Raw genomic sequence first — 13,112 nt, 5'->3', positions numbered from 1 at the left:
TATTCTGTGGCCTGGGAGACAACAAGTCAAATACGGTCTCTACCTCAAAGAGCTCATGGTCAGAAGGGCAATCACAATCCATTACAATTCTAATAATTCTAAACAGTTATAATATAGTACTACAATATTGGGAATGTATAAGGGGCGGGAGTACACAGAGCGGTTACATAGGTCACCTTAGGGGGTTCAGGGCTTTTAAGAAAACATGTCACTGGAAATGATGAGTGGTGCAACCAACCTGTGGTACTTCGACTCAATCTTTAAGTTCCTCCACTGCCTATAAGTACATCACCCTCCAAATCACCAAGTCCCTCCCAAACTCGCACCATCCTGATACCCTTTTCCAAGTTATACGTACTGACCCCTCCATTTACTTCATAAGCCAGGAAGCCTGATATAAGTGACTCGTGAACATCTGCATTTCAGCCATGGTGTTCAAGTCACGTTTATAAATACATACTGAATGTCAACTGTACTAGAAATAGAATTTAAAAAGACATGGCCCTTGTCTTCCAGGAGCTCACAATACACAATGGAAGATAGGCAGTAAGCTACACTACAATTATCGTGTTGTGAATGCTCTACCAGAGATATGAATCAAATACAGTCAAAATGGAGAAATTTTAACCTGGAAGGGACTTTGGTTGGGGGTAAAAGTAAAAAGAAGAACCTAACTTTTCTTGAGCTCCTACTATGATCTAGACATTTTGCTGGGAACTTTATATTATATTTAATCTTTATACACCAATCCTGAGAGGTAGGTTATTATCACTGTCTTACAGGAGGGAAAAGAAGGATCAGAATTGTTCACTAACTTATTCAAGGTCACTATTAAATGGCACAACTGGGATCACAAGAGTGATATGATTTTCAAGCACATGCTTTTCTACTCACTCCCGCTCCATGCCAAAGAAGAGACGTGTACTGCCTTGGTAAATATGGTTGACTCTTCCCCCAAAATTTATCAAATAGGTAAGTTCCTCATTTTTTAAATGGCTGTTGCAAACATTTTGTCTCTCCTCTACCCAATCAATGGACCACCTAACCCTAAATACATATCAAGCTTCAATGACCTTCAGCTTCCTCCTGCCCAGACTCCTTTCTGTTTTTAACTAGAACACGTCTGTCTAATCCCAGCCATACTGTTACCTATAGCTTGTATTTGACCACTATATATAAAAAGCTCTTCTTCCTTCATCACTTCTAATCCACCACACCTTCCTTCAGGTAAGTATACATGCCCCACCCCACTCCACAGCCTCCAGCCCCACCTTTTGAACCCAAAATCTCTAGCTGCTTACCCAGAACAGAAACATAAGCTTTGGTTGAATCAGGAACAACATCTACAGGGAGGTCCAGGGAGATGGATTCTGAAGCCACTTTTCCTGTGAGAGGGAAAGAAAAGGTGAAACAACAGAAGATGGTAAGAGTGGGGTTCACAAGTCCAAACATAGAAAAATGTTCCATAATCCAGGGTGTTCCATAACCCAGTACTTTCTATGGGACGGAGGCAGACTTTTTTTTGAACCTATTCATTGTGATCTTTGCTGAAAATGCATTCTAAGAGTCTTGATTGTGTATTACACTTTCTCTTCTTCATCCTGCCTCTCAGCTAATTGGTCCCTTTTGGGAATGGCACCCCTAGATACTCCTATACCGTCTTGTCCTGTATATTCCTCATTATGACTAAGAAAATCTTCAGTTGCCTAAAGGAATTCACACCACCAGCCCCTCTCTGAGTTCACCCACCTTTGGGGCACAGCAATGAGCTGTGTGTCTTCTCCACAAGGACTCCCTCTGGCTGACATAAAGAGAGACATGGACAGGTGAAGATAACGAAGATGAATGTCAGGGCAGGTGGCACTGAAGGAATAGGAAGGGGAAGGAAAATGGGGAGAAAAGGCCCTCCCTGTGCCTCCCGAGCTTCTCTCGGAGCTGGAGAGAACAGAGCTTCTCTTTGAAGCCCAGAAGGACTCCATTTTCAACCCAGGAATGGGCCTCTCAGTAAAACTCTTTTTGGTCAAGGGCTACAGCTGAGGACAAGTTTAGGAAGCTTCCAAGAAGCAGAATTATAATGGAGCTCATGATAGGATTTTTAAAAAGCAGCTAATGATGACCTTAGGGATTTTGATAAGAGAAACTAACATTCATTGAGTGTCTACAAAGTACCAGGCACTAATAAAGTGTATTAGGCACTTTCATAGACCATCGATATTGATTAAGCAAATAGTTAGAGGCAGAAAGGGGCCAGGAAAGGAGAAAGGTAAGCTACCTGATTGGAGTTGGGGTAAGACTGTTGTGAGATACTAAATGGCATGGTTAGACACACACCAAACATCCATAGGTTGATTGCTGTCTCTCCCTCTGAAGCTAGGCCTACAGAAAACTCACCTTGACCAGAACCGGTTTGATGAGTGTGTCACTCCGGCCCTTTTCTGGAACAAATGCTTTCTGACCCCCACAGAGTTCATTGCTGTCCAGAATCTTAGTGCTAATAGTAAAGTTTACATGACCTGAGAAGAAAGAAGGAGAAAGGAAGGCATTAGCCCTGTTGCCAGGGGTACCAATGAAGTCTTTCCCCCGCTAGATCAGTGCTTCTCAAACTTAACGGCGTACAAACTCCAATTCAGTAGACCTGGGGTAGCACCTGTATTCTACATTTTTCACAAGCTTCCAGGTAATGTCAGTGATGCTGATACAGTGTGTCGGCAGCCTCTAAGGGCCCCCAATGATTACTGCATCCTGATATTTACACTATTGTGTAATCCGCTCTCATTAATGAAGATTTAGTGGCTCATTTCTAATGAAGACGATAGGGCAGAAGTAATGAGATGTCATTTCTGAGATTTGGTTTTAAAAAAGACTGCAGCTTCTGTTTTGGGTGAACTCTTTCCTTTGAATCTCTCGCTCTGGAGAAATCCAGCTGTTCTTGTGAGGAACAGAGGCTATGGAATGAAATTGGAAGTAGATTTTCTCCCAGTCAGGTCTTCAGATGAGAACACAGACCTGGCTGACAGTTTGACTGGAGTTTCATGAGACACCTTGAGCCAGAGGCACCCAGTTAAGCTGCACTCCGATTACTGACCCACAGATACTGAGTGATAATGTTCATTCTTTTAAGCCACTAAATTGTAAGGTAATTTGTTAAGCAGCAGTGGATAACTAATACACCTGAAGACTGTACTTTGAGTTGCAAGGAACTAATCCGTGAGCAAATACTAGAGTTAGTATGGTGATGAAATGAGTTAATCTATGTAGAGCAATTAGAATAGTGCCTGGCCCATAATAAGCACTTGGTTAGTAACGTGATGATACATCCCCAGTCCTGGCAGAAATATTAAGAGCTCTCCCTTTCACACTCAAAATAGTCCAGTTTGGATAATTCTTTAGGTCATCTATCAAAGAGTATTTGCTTATTTATTTGTAACATAGACTTAGGAAAGAGAAAAACAGAGACAAAGAAAGGAAAGAGGAAACAAAGCAGATGCAGTAAAGGATGGAGTTCTCAATCTCTGACCTTTTGCTCTGTGCTTTCCCTCCCCAGCTACCACTTCCTTCTCTTACCTAATTTGATGGCTGTGATATTCCAGTGATAGGTTTTTGCTTCATCCGCACAGAGACAGCTGGAGGCTTGAGAATCTGGCCATGATTCTACTCGGTACTCATCTGATTTAGCCAGAGTAGTCTGAACCTGAAGAGGATGTTTAAGAGATGAAGGGTATGCGCAAAGGAGATGGCACATAGAGGCTTAGGAAAATGTGGGGGCTAAAACACCAGCATTGCCATCTCTTTCTCAGGCAAAACTGATACGCTTCCATTTAGGGACAAACTTAGGGTGTGGGGTGCTTGCATCTACTTCCTGTATCCCCAGTTCTTACCCTGATGCAATCCTTTAGATAATTGAAGATGGTGGCAGTAAGACGAAAGGATTCCCCACGAACCACGGAGTAAGGGAGAGTCAGATCAACAAAGAATGGCTTGAACGCAGTCAGTCCAACAGTGGGTGAAAGACCAAAGCCATGGGACTGGGAGGTGCAGAAAGTCATGGCCTTCCACCTGGTGATGGTATCAGGAACCGTGAGGTAGACGGCCTCCTTCCCTGAGTTACTGTGAGGACACGAGAAGCCAGGTGAGGCAGACAGCAGGAGAAAGAGAGCATTTGGGAATTAAACTACAAATTTATCTGCAGAAGTGAATTTTTTGTTGTTGTGCCTGGGAGGAAAAGCAGAGTCAACTGGACTGGAGAACACGTGAATCTCAGACTGTGACTCTTCAGGTGAACGGAGATGTACAAACACAGGAGAAGGGCAATGCCTGAGTAAGTTGGGTGTGGTATGTGTGAGTGGGCCTGTGTGTGCAAACATATCTGAATGCGAGGCCAGTGCTCTCTGAATCTATGAAGACAGGTGCCCGTATGGTTTGTCAAATGAGCAGGTAAGCAGTGAGCAAGAATCAAACTAATGTCAATAAGTCCCTTTAAGTTTGTGTGGACCTGAAGTGAGAATGCACTGTCTGCACTGTGTGAATGTGAAGACGTGTGAGTTTATTTTGAGTGATTATATATGGTTGTATAGGAATTCAGGGAAAGAAACACGTTCCCACATCCCCATTAAACCTTCTTGGCTTGAGACTTAGATTCTTTAGAAATGATCTGGTCCTGAGTTTTCTGCTGACTCCACACTGTATAATCTTGCTGTACCACTGAGGTATCACTTACCCAACAGGAAACAGCTCCCAGAGCCAAGTCTCTGGGAAGTATTGGCGGACCTGAGAATCCTCTGACCGAATTGAAGAAGACGATGACCCAAAAGCCCCTGGAGCAATATGATCACTTTCTAAGGAGACCAAGAATAAAGGAATTTTAGAAAATAGAACACTTCTGTTGTGAGATAAATTGAGGTGAAGAGACTACTAATCACAAGACCAGTGACAGACACAGAGATTTGGCCAGGAAATGAGTAGATAAAGCCTTCAGACTTCAAAAGCCCTCCCCAGAGAGAAAGATTCTTGGGAAACTGCCTGCATCTATGACCCACAACCTACTATCATTCTGAGGCTAGAGGCTCAGGGCAAGAACAGGAGGCAAAGAGGGAGCTTTCAGAGTTCCATAATTCTAAAGCTCTCAGTGACCCCACAAGCCGCAGGGGTAGCTTACCTCCACCCATTGTGTTGCTATATTTTGCAGACTGGTGACTGCAATCTACTGGTTTCTTGATTTTGGCATTGGACAGTATTTTCAGGCCCATGTTCTGATAAGTACCAAAGAGAAAAGCAAAAATATTAAGTCCCCTCCCTTAGTACAAGAGCTACCTGCCTAGGAATTCTACCCTCAAAGGGTTGAACTAAGGCATCCCTTTCCTATTAATGGGAAGACTGGTGGTTATTACCCAATACTCAGCCACCAAGATTGGTTCACTTCTGTTCCAGCTAGTGTGAAAGGTTTTCAATTAAACTTATTTCATGGTTAAATATGTTTAATGCTTCTTTCAAATATTAGTCACTGTGTCCTTATTATTTGATTTAGACTCTAAACTTTCTGAAGCCAGGAACCACATCACCTCAATCAAGTCAACAAAAACTACATTGTGTATTATGAAGGATCCAGAATTAGAATATAAAGATGAACAAGACATAGTTCCTGACCTCCTGGTCAGGCTGGGGCCCCAGCATCCCAAGCTTCTGCTCATAAAGTAGATGCAGTATTTTTATAATGATAAGAGACTGCTGGCCTACCTTTCCTCATTTTTCTTCTTAATGATCCCATGGAAATCAATATTTGGGGATCACAGAGAGAAGAAGACAGCCTCTCGTGGTGGTTCTCTTCCAATGCAACTAGGTAATTTCTTCAAGCATTAGAACCAAGAGAGGTTACCTTACCTATCAAGAGGTTTTTTGGGTTTTCTTCAAGATTTTATCCCTGTCAGTGCCCACATGACTCTCTCTGCTTTTTAGTTATGGACTTTCCTTCTCCCTCCTCCCATTACCACTGTTTCTATAAGAAAAAAGATGGGTAAGGATATCTACCTGGAAAAAACTGAAAAGGTCCGTGCCTTCAGAGATCCAAGGCCTCCACATAATTGAATGCCTGCTCCAACGCTCTTCAGGCACTGAAACAATGAGGGGTCGAGGAAGGTCCCGTGGGCCAGACACTGGACACTCATCATATTCGGCCACCTGATAGGGGTAATGACCATACCAAAATGGGAACATCCCATATACCTGAGATAAAAGGGAGGAAAGAAAGCAAGCATTGGCACAGTGAAATCAGTTGAGAAAGTTCTCGCAGATTCTGGTGCTATAGTTCACCACCTCAATATTATTTCTCTTCATTCCTCCAGAAATTCTTCCTATATTTATTTATTTCATCATAACTTCTTCCTTACTTTTTAAATTTTAACCTTTACCTCACCTTGTTTTCATAATCAGTTCCCCTTATCTCCTATTTCATCTTCTTTCCTTATCTCTATGTCCATATTAACCGTGCCCTTCTCATACCATCAATTCTACCTCTATTTTCACATCCTTTTCTACCACCTTATGGTAGTATACTATTTCCTTAAGACTTTCTTTCCCACTCCTTGGAACCCATCCCTTATTCAAGGTAGTCAAATGGTCTTCCCTGCCAACTCCCTCTTCCCACCCATTAGCAGACTACTCACAGAGCGGTTGCTCAGCTCTCTCTCTGGCCGAAGCAGTGAGACACCCTCATCCACGGCCCGGACTGCACACAGGGACCCAGGAGCTGCCTGTAGCTGTAGTTCCACATCTGCTCCTGGAAGCTGCTGGGAAGGTGAGAAGCCAAGGGAAACCTGGGGAAGGAAAAAATATAACTTGGGGATCAGGTAAGCCTGGACAGGAGGAGAAAAAAAAATGTAATTTGGATCATCAGCCAACATGCACCAGCTATGGTATCCAGCCCACTCTTTCTCTTTCATACTAATTTTTCCTTTGTAAAGTCTAAGGCCTTGAGAACCAATGTCTTACAATAGAGTTGAGAAAAGTGAGCAGCAGAGTAGAATGATACAGAACATTTAAAAGACAAAAAGTAGGGGGGAAAAAAACATATGTAATAGCTATATTTGGAATAGCTGCATATGTGATTTCCCAATATGACTTTTTAAAAAGAAGCAGGAAAGAGACAGGTAACAACAAAACATACAATATGATATCCAACTTCAATATTATCTTATTTCCCTGCCCCTGTTTTATCTCCAATCCTGGCATACACAAGACCTCTCTCTATGCCCAGATCTTTTTTTCACCCTCCTCAAAGTACCATTTTACCTGATTATCAAAGCACATCTCTACTGAGAACTGAATTTTGTCAGCTATAACACCTCCACTGGGAAAAATGGCATAGATCACCAGGGAAGGATCAGGGGCTAGTCTGGAATTGAAGTTCAGTGAGAGAGAGAAGCAGCTTTTCAGTCCTGAAAGACAAGAGGTGATACATAGGGATGAGCCTGCACTCGCGTACCAATGACACCCGACGACATGTTTGCATTTCTCATTGGGCCAGCTGCAGGCCTCATAACGCAAGTTACTTCTCATGTTCCTATTCTTCAATGGTTATTGGTACTGTTCTGTTTTCATTACTTTTATGCATAACAACTGTTTTCTGGAAGTTTCAAATATCTTTTCTCTTCCATGAGAAGCATGAACACTCACCTTTCTTCTTAGAGTTCAGGTGTTTCTGCCCCTCCATCTCCAAACTTCCTTTCCCTATTAACTAAAGAGAACAAAAAAATCATCAACAGCATAGACATTATGGGAGTGTAACCTTGACCCCACTTCTGAAGCATCACTGCATCTCTCCATAAGGAGAGCTCCTTTCAGAGGCCCAGAGCCTGGCTCAGTACTTCACGGAGCATCCTTTAGCTTGTCAAATGTTGCACAGTGCCAACAGTGCCGATGCCTCTTCCTCCAGTTGGAGGTCTGCCTGAGAACCACAGAGGTTGGTGGGTGGAGACAAAGGTCATCATTGCCTCAAGTGAGATAGACTAGAAACCATTCTTCATAGTAGATAACTGTCCACCATTTCTTGAAGATCCCCAGGGTTTATTCTCTTATAATCCTTGTAACATAAATTCAGCTAAAATGCATCCTCACAACCGTTTTTTATTATCACTCAATGCAAAATCCAACGGAAATGAGTGCACCTTAAACTGCCTTGAGCCCTTCTGCCATTGGACTCTCTGGAAGAGAAATCCTTTTCTAACTCTCCTTGTTCACTCTCACTTGAAACTGAATCCAGTGAAATTATTTTTAAGCATGTTGTCATTTCTGATGCCAGTCAAGGGCTCTATGACCAGTTCCTTAGACTACCATCTGACACTCAGTCCTTCCACACTGAACAACCCCAGCTCCACTTTTCTCCTAGGTCTCCCCACACTTCGGTCCCGAAGACAGTGCCTGTGTTATCACTCTGACTTGTTATTTTCCACCTATGCCTCCTCATTCCGTTGTGCCAGGATGATCGTTTTAGCTTGATGAAGTCAGTGCAGTGCACTGGAACGATTCAGTGCAGAGAAAATCTTTCAGGTACTTGGGGAGGAAAGGAATGAAGAGACTTGGACCACCAAACCTGAGGTTTACATAAGTCTAATGCCTCAGCATCACCAAGGTGACCAATAAAGCTTCTTATCTTTGTACATGTCTTTCAGGCTACAAGTTGTGATTATATTTCTCCAACAAGACTGCCATCAATGTTAATTTTAACCCTCCATCATCTATTTTTAAAATATTGACCAATGAAACAGAATAAAGTTTATTCTCAGTTCCATCCTCTCCTCAAACTCCCTCCTATCCACCCACCCAGCTCCTTTGCAGCCCTGGCCAGCAACATTTTCTTGTTAACTCCTTCTTTTGTTTTCCCCACACAATTTCCTTGGGGTCCTGCTGAAAATCTCTTTATTCCTCATTTTCCCCCATCCTTTACACTTACACTATGCAATACAGTAGCTGCTGGCCACATGTGACTGCTGAGCCCTGGACATGTGGCGAGTCCAAACTCTGTTAAGTATAATAAAATACAGACTTTGAGTTTCAAAGAACTGAAACTCAGCTAAAACAAAGAATGTAAAATATCTGTTAATAATTTTTATATTAATTTCATATTGAAATGATCAGGTGTTGGATATATTGGATTAAAATAAAATATATTTTAAAAATTAGTTTCACCTGTTCTTTTAACTTTTTTTTACTGTGGCTCCTAAAAATTTTGAAATTATTTATGTCTTGCATTATCTCTGTCTTGACAGTCTATCCACCCTCTCCTGGTCATTCTCCCCATTCCCTCTCCTTCCCAACACACTTTTACCAATCCTCATTTCCCAGTCTCACATAGTAGGAGAAGATGATTTCCTGGTCAGGGTTTGCATCCGTTGGATCAATGTAATAATCCACCAGTACTTCCTGGGGCTGCCCACATTCCAAGGTGCCCTTTAGTGGGCGGATGCCAACAAAGCTGCGAGTTGTGTTGTAGAAGGGCTGCAGGTGCAGGTAGGCATTTTGGTAGTATCCAGCCGTCTGTTCTTGATTATGTACCAGATCTTCCATTTGGAACCTGCCCTGAGGAAGAGGAAAAAAAAGCTCTTTTAGCATGTACCCCAACCATATTAACCCTGTGGACTTGTTATGATTTTCAAATAGACCTGTCTCAAATCTTCACTGCCAAAGAATGGCATGTAGATATTTCCACAGAGGTCCAGCCAAGGATGTTTGAGGACTCCATGATAGTGGCTGTGTGCAGCGGCATTTTGGTATGTAGGGGAGTGGAAAATGGGCTGAATTATAGTTGTCAAGTACTGGGAAATTGTGACGATATACCTTCACAGACTGATGCATAGGGAATAGATAAGCATGACTATGGTTATATAGAAATTAAAGAACATATCCCAAGGACAATAAAACTAGGTACAGAGAGTGACAAAACTGAAATAATTATTTCTGAGTTATCAAGTGATGCCTAAGGAAATAGTTAAATTAGCCACAAGGCAAATAGCATGTGTTTGCTTAAGCAGTGTGGCTGAATGAGTACATTAATGGCTCCCTGCATCAACATCCTTTACCATCTCATCTTTCAGTGCTTTGTTAGCCTAACTGTGGGGCCGTCAGATGACTTGTTGGGAATGGGATGTTAGCATAAGTGCGCTAAGTAGAGACTTGGAAAAGCCCTTGCATGTCCACTTTGGTTCTTGTACCTCCTCATAACAGAGAATGCACCTGGTTAGTTTGCGGGAGCATGAGAGACGTGTGGAGCCCCAGCATACAGCTAGCTGACCTACAGACATAAGGAGTCCACCAAGATCAGTCAAGCTGCCCATCTGACTAGCCCAGGGGCACGAGCTATAAATGTTTTTTGTTGTATAATACTAAAGTTTTATAGTTGTTTGTTAAGCACCATTGTGTGACAGTTGACAACTAATACAAGTAGCCTTCCTTATAAGTATCCAAAAGCTAGACTTCACTTCTTTGCCATTTTTATGAGTAAGTGGGGGAGGAGTAAAGGGACAGGAGGACGAAGACAATTCTAAGCCATTTTTCTCCTCTCTACTCTGAGTTCAAATTAGGATCAAATAGAGATGGGAATAAGTTATAAGATGAATTAGTAGAAAGAGCAATTTTTATCTCAATGGTCATTTATCTGATTGATATTAAAACAAGCAGGACCTAAGAAAAAGTTTTTCCCAACTGGGCAGCAGAACTACTAGTGAGTGAGAGAGATCGAATTACAAATGGGGCAGGAGGAAGAAAAAAAACAAACAGGAAAATTTTGAAGTTTTCCTTTAGGGAAGGCTTTAGTGCTGGAAAGCTGGTCCTTCCCAGTGCTTACCTCCAGAGAAATGTCTGTTCCATTCCAATGAACTGTATCCAGCTTGAAGGGAGCAAGGCCATTGTCGTCAGTAATTAGGGTGTGGTTGATGGTTCCATTTGTGCCATGAATCACCAGAAACACTGCATGATTCTTGAGGAGGGAGCCATCATGGCCGCTAACTCTTATCTGAGAGGTGAAGGTCATTAGATTTAGGTTTAGAGTTGGGTTGAGTATGAGGTAAAGTGGCATGATAACAGAAACTCTAAGAACACATTTCAGGAAAGAATCCAGAAATAGGTAAATGTGATTCAAGGATTGGAAACAAGGATATATGAGGAACTAAGAAACACACAGAAGTTGCTTAGTCTGGTGCAGAAGTATATTTGCCACATAGTTACCGTGTTTCACCGAAAATAAGACCTAGCCAGACAATCAGCTCTAATGCGTCTTTTGGAGCAAAAATTAATATAAGACCTGGCATTATATTATATTAAGACCTAGTCTTAAAGTATAGTAAAATAAGACCGGGTCTTATATTAATTTTTGCTCCAAAAGACGCATTAGACCGATGGTCCGGCTAGGTCTTATTTCAGGGGAAACATGGTAATGAAGCTTTAGGGCCCTTCATTTGCAGAAGCCCTTCCCAAGACTGTACAGTATTTGCTTTCATTTTCTTAGAGAATCTTCTTCCACTCCCAAATTGTATAATCCTTAGGCTTTAAGAAAATCTGGATCTACTCTTAGTCTAGAGAAAAGATAACTAAAGAATATATGGCTCTAAATATGTACATTAGTGTGTTGACTGAGAAGTGAAGAAAGATAAACTATACAGAGGGGAAATTGTTAGGTATTAGAAAGAAGACACTAACAAAGGAAGTTATAAAATATCTAAAAAAGAAAAAAAATGCTTAAGGAGATACAAATGGCTCTCTGTCAAGGAAAGTTTGATATTAACCTTGCCCAGCTGCAGGAGCCCAGACTAGATGGTTTCTCCAGATAACTTGCAGCCCTAAAGTTCCAAGAATTGAACACTAGAATATGAGCCCCTGGCTTTAGAAAAGGCACTGAAGTCACATTAATATTGAAGGTACATCTCAGGTGGGATTAAATAGGCAGCACTGCCTGAGAAGAGTAGACATTCTGGATGCAGGCTGCCTGGGTTTTATCATAGTTACCACTTACTAGCTTATAACCTTGGGAAAATCACTTAACCTCTCTGTGCCTCAGTCTGTCTCCTCATCTGTAAAATGGGGTCAATAATAATGTCTATCTCACAGGATTATTGAAAGATTAAATAAGTGAATATACATAGAATACTTAGAATAATGCCAAGTTAGTCTTATTAGTATATGTCTACAGGAAAGAGGCAATAGTAGATGGTTAAGCAATTTTTGTTTGTACAGAAACAAGTTTCAACATACCTTCCCACTGAAGGGGAAATTGGGGTAATAATAATCATTGGTGTCTTCAAAGGTCATTGATCCTATTTGTGTAGAAATGTAGATATCCTGTGTGGTATTAGCTTCCACTCCTGCAGAGGGAAACCAGATATATGATCATCTAAATGTCTGATATCCTCACCTTCATGTGTAACATAAAATTCCTGAAAGGAGGTGTCCCAGAAGTATAAAGCTGAATATATTTCTGACCAAAGATCCAAACCAATTCCTCCTCGCCAAACTTTGGAGGACATAAGTAGGCAGATTTCTCTTTGACTATGAACTAGGAACAGAGTCACTCCCAAATGCTAATGAGGGTAGTTGAATCCTCTGAGTAGGTGTGTCCCTGGGACAGCCCGTTTTCTTTTTTTTCTTAATGAACCAGGGAGTATCCCACTTACCTGTGCCTTCCTCCACCACAGTAGTCACAATATTGATGCTGTTTCTGTACATATAACCAGTGAAGTTGAAGGTGGACATGTCCACAGAAGCTGAGAAGCATCCTGCTTTGTCAGTCTAATGAAGCAATCAGAGAGAGAATGAATAACCTAATCTCTACTTCATATGGAAATAATTCCTTATCTCCATACTTTAGTTTCTCTATCTTTAAGATAGAAAAACTCTCCTGTAACATGGAGTATACACCTACACATATATAATCATGAAATGACTTTCAAGCTCCAAGATATGAGAAGGGGAAAAGAACCAACTGCAGAACAGGAAAATTGTATCTCCCAAGGGTTTTGATTAATTTCTTGATTACAAGGCAGATTCTGAAAGACTTTATCTCTTTAGAATAAAGAAGACTGCTTTGTTCTTTGGAACAAGGATAATAATCATGTGAAATGCTTTCTACT

General features: G+C 41.5%; 1 protein-coding gene across 3 annotated transcripts in view; it reads right to left on the bottom strand.

The window, feature by feature from the left end:
* A2ML1 (alpha-2-macroglobulin like 1) overlaps window positions 1-13,112 on the bottom strand; it is a 48,775-nt gene that overhangs the window by 15,830 nt on the left and 19,833 nt on the right. For all 3 annotated transcript variants that reach the window (XR_016021081.1, XM_088797795.1, XM_019713468.3), the window contains 15 exons: window positions 12,657-12,771; window positions 12,238-12,347; window positions 10,835-11,002; window positions 9,343-9,570; window positions 7,669-7,729; window positions 7,285-7,430; window positions 6,660-6,809; window positions 6,025-6,219; window positions 5,156-5,249; window positions 4,718-4,835; window positions 3,879-4,107; window positions 3,565-3,691; window positions 2,392-2,513; window positions 1,750-1,801; window positions 1,302-1,385 (listed from right to left, as the gene is read on the bottom strand). Coding sequence is in view for 2 of the 3 variants with exons in the window: in XM_088797795.1 (XP_088653921.1) it covers window positions 1,302-1,385; window positions 1,750-1,801; window positions 2,392-2,513; window positions 3,565-3,691; window positions 3,879-4,107; window positions 4,718-4,835; window positions 5,156-5,249; window positions 6,025-6,219; window positions 6,660-6,809; window positions 7,285-7,430; window positions 7,669-7,729; window positions 9,343-9,570; window positions 10,835-11,002; window positions 12,238-12,347; window positions 12,657-12,771 (1,999 nt within the window). In the remaining variant the exon portion in view is untranslated. The remainder of the gene's footprint in view (window positions 1-1,301; window positions 1,386-1,749; window positions 1,802-2,391; window positions 2,514-3,564; window positions 3,692-3,878; window positions 4,108-4,717; window positions 4,836-5,155; window positions 5,250-6,024; window positions 6,220-6,659; window positions 6,810-7,284; window positions 7,431-7,668; window positions 7,730-9,342; window positions 9,571-10,834; window positions 11,003-12,237; window positions 12,348-12,656; window positions 12,772-13,112) is intronic.

Source organism: Rhinolophus sinicus, chromosome 1 (genome assembly GCF_057876585.1).
Source record: "Rhinolophus sinicus isolate RSI-liver-muscle chromosome 1, RSI-T2T, whole genome shotgun sequence".
NCBI lineage: Eukaryota > Metazoa > Chordata > Mammalia > Chiroptera > Rhinolophidae > Rhinolophus > Rhinolophus sinicus.
This window is presented reverse-complemented; position numbering and strand designations above follow the sequence as displayed.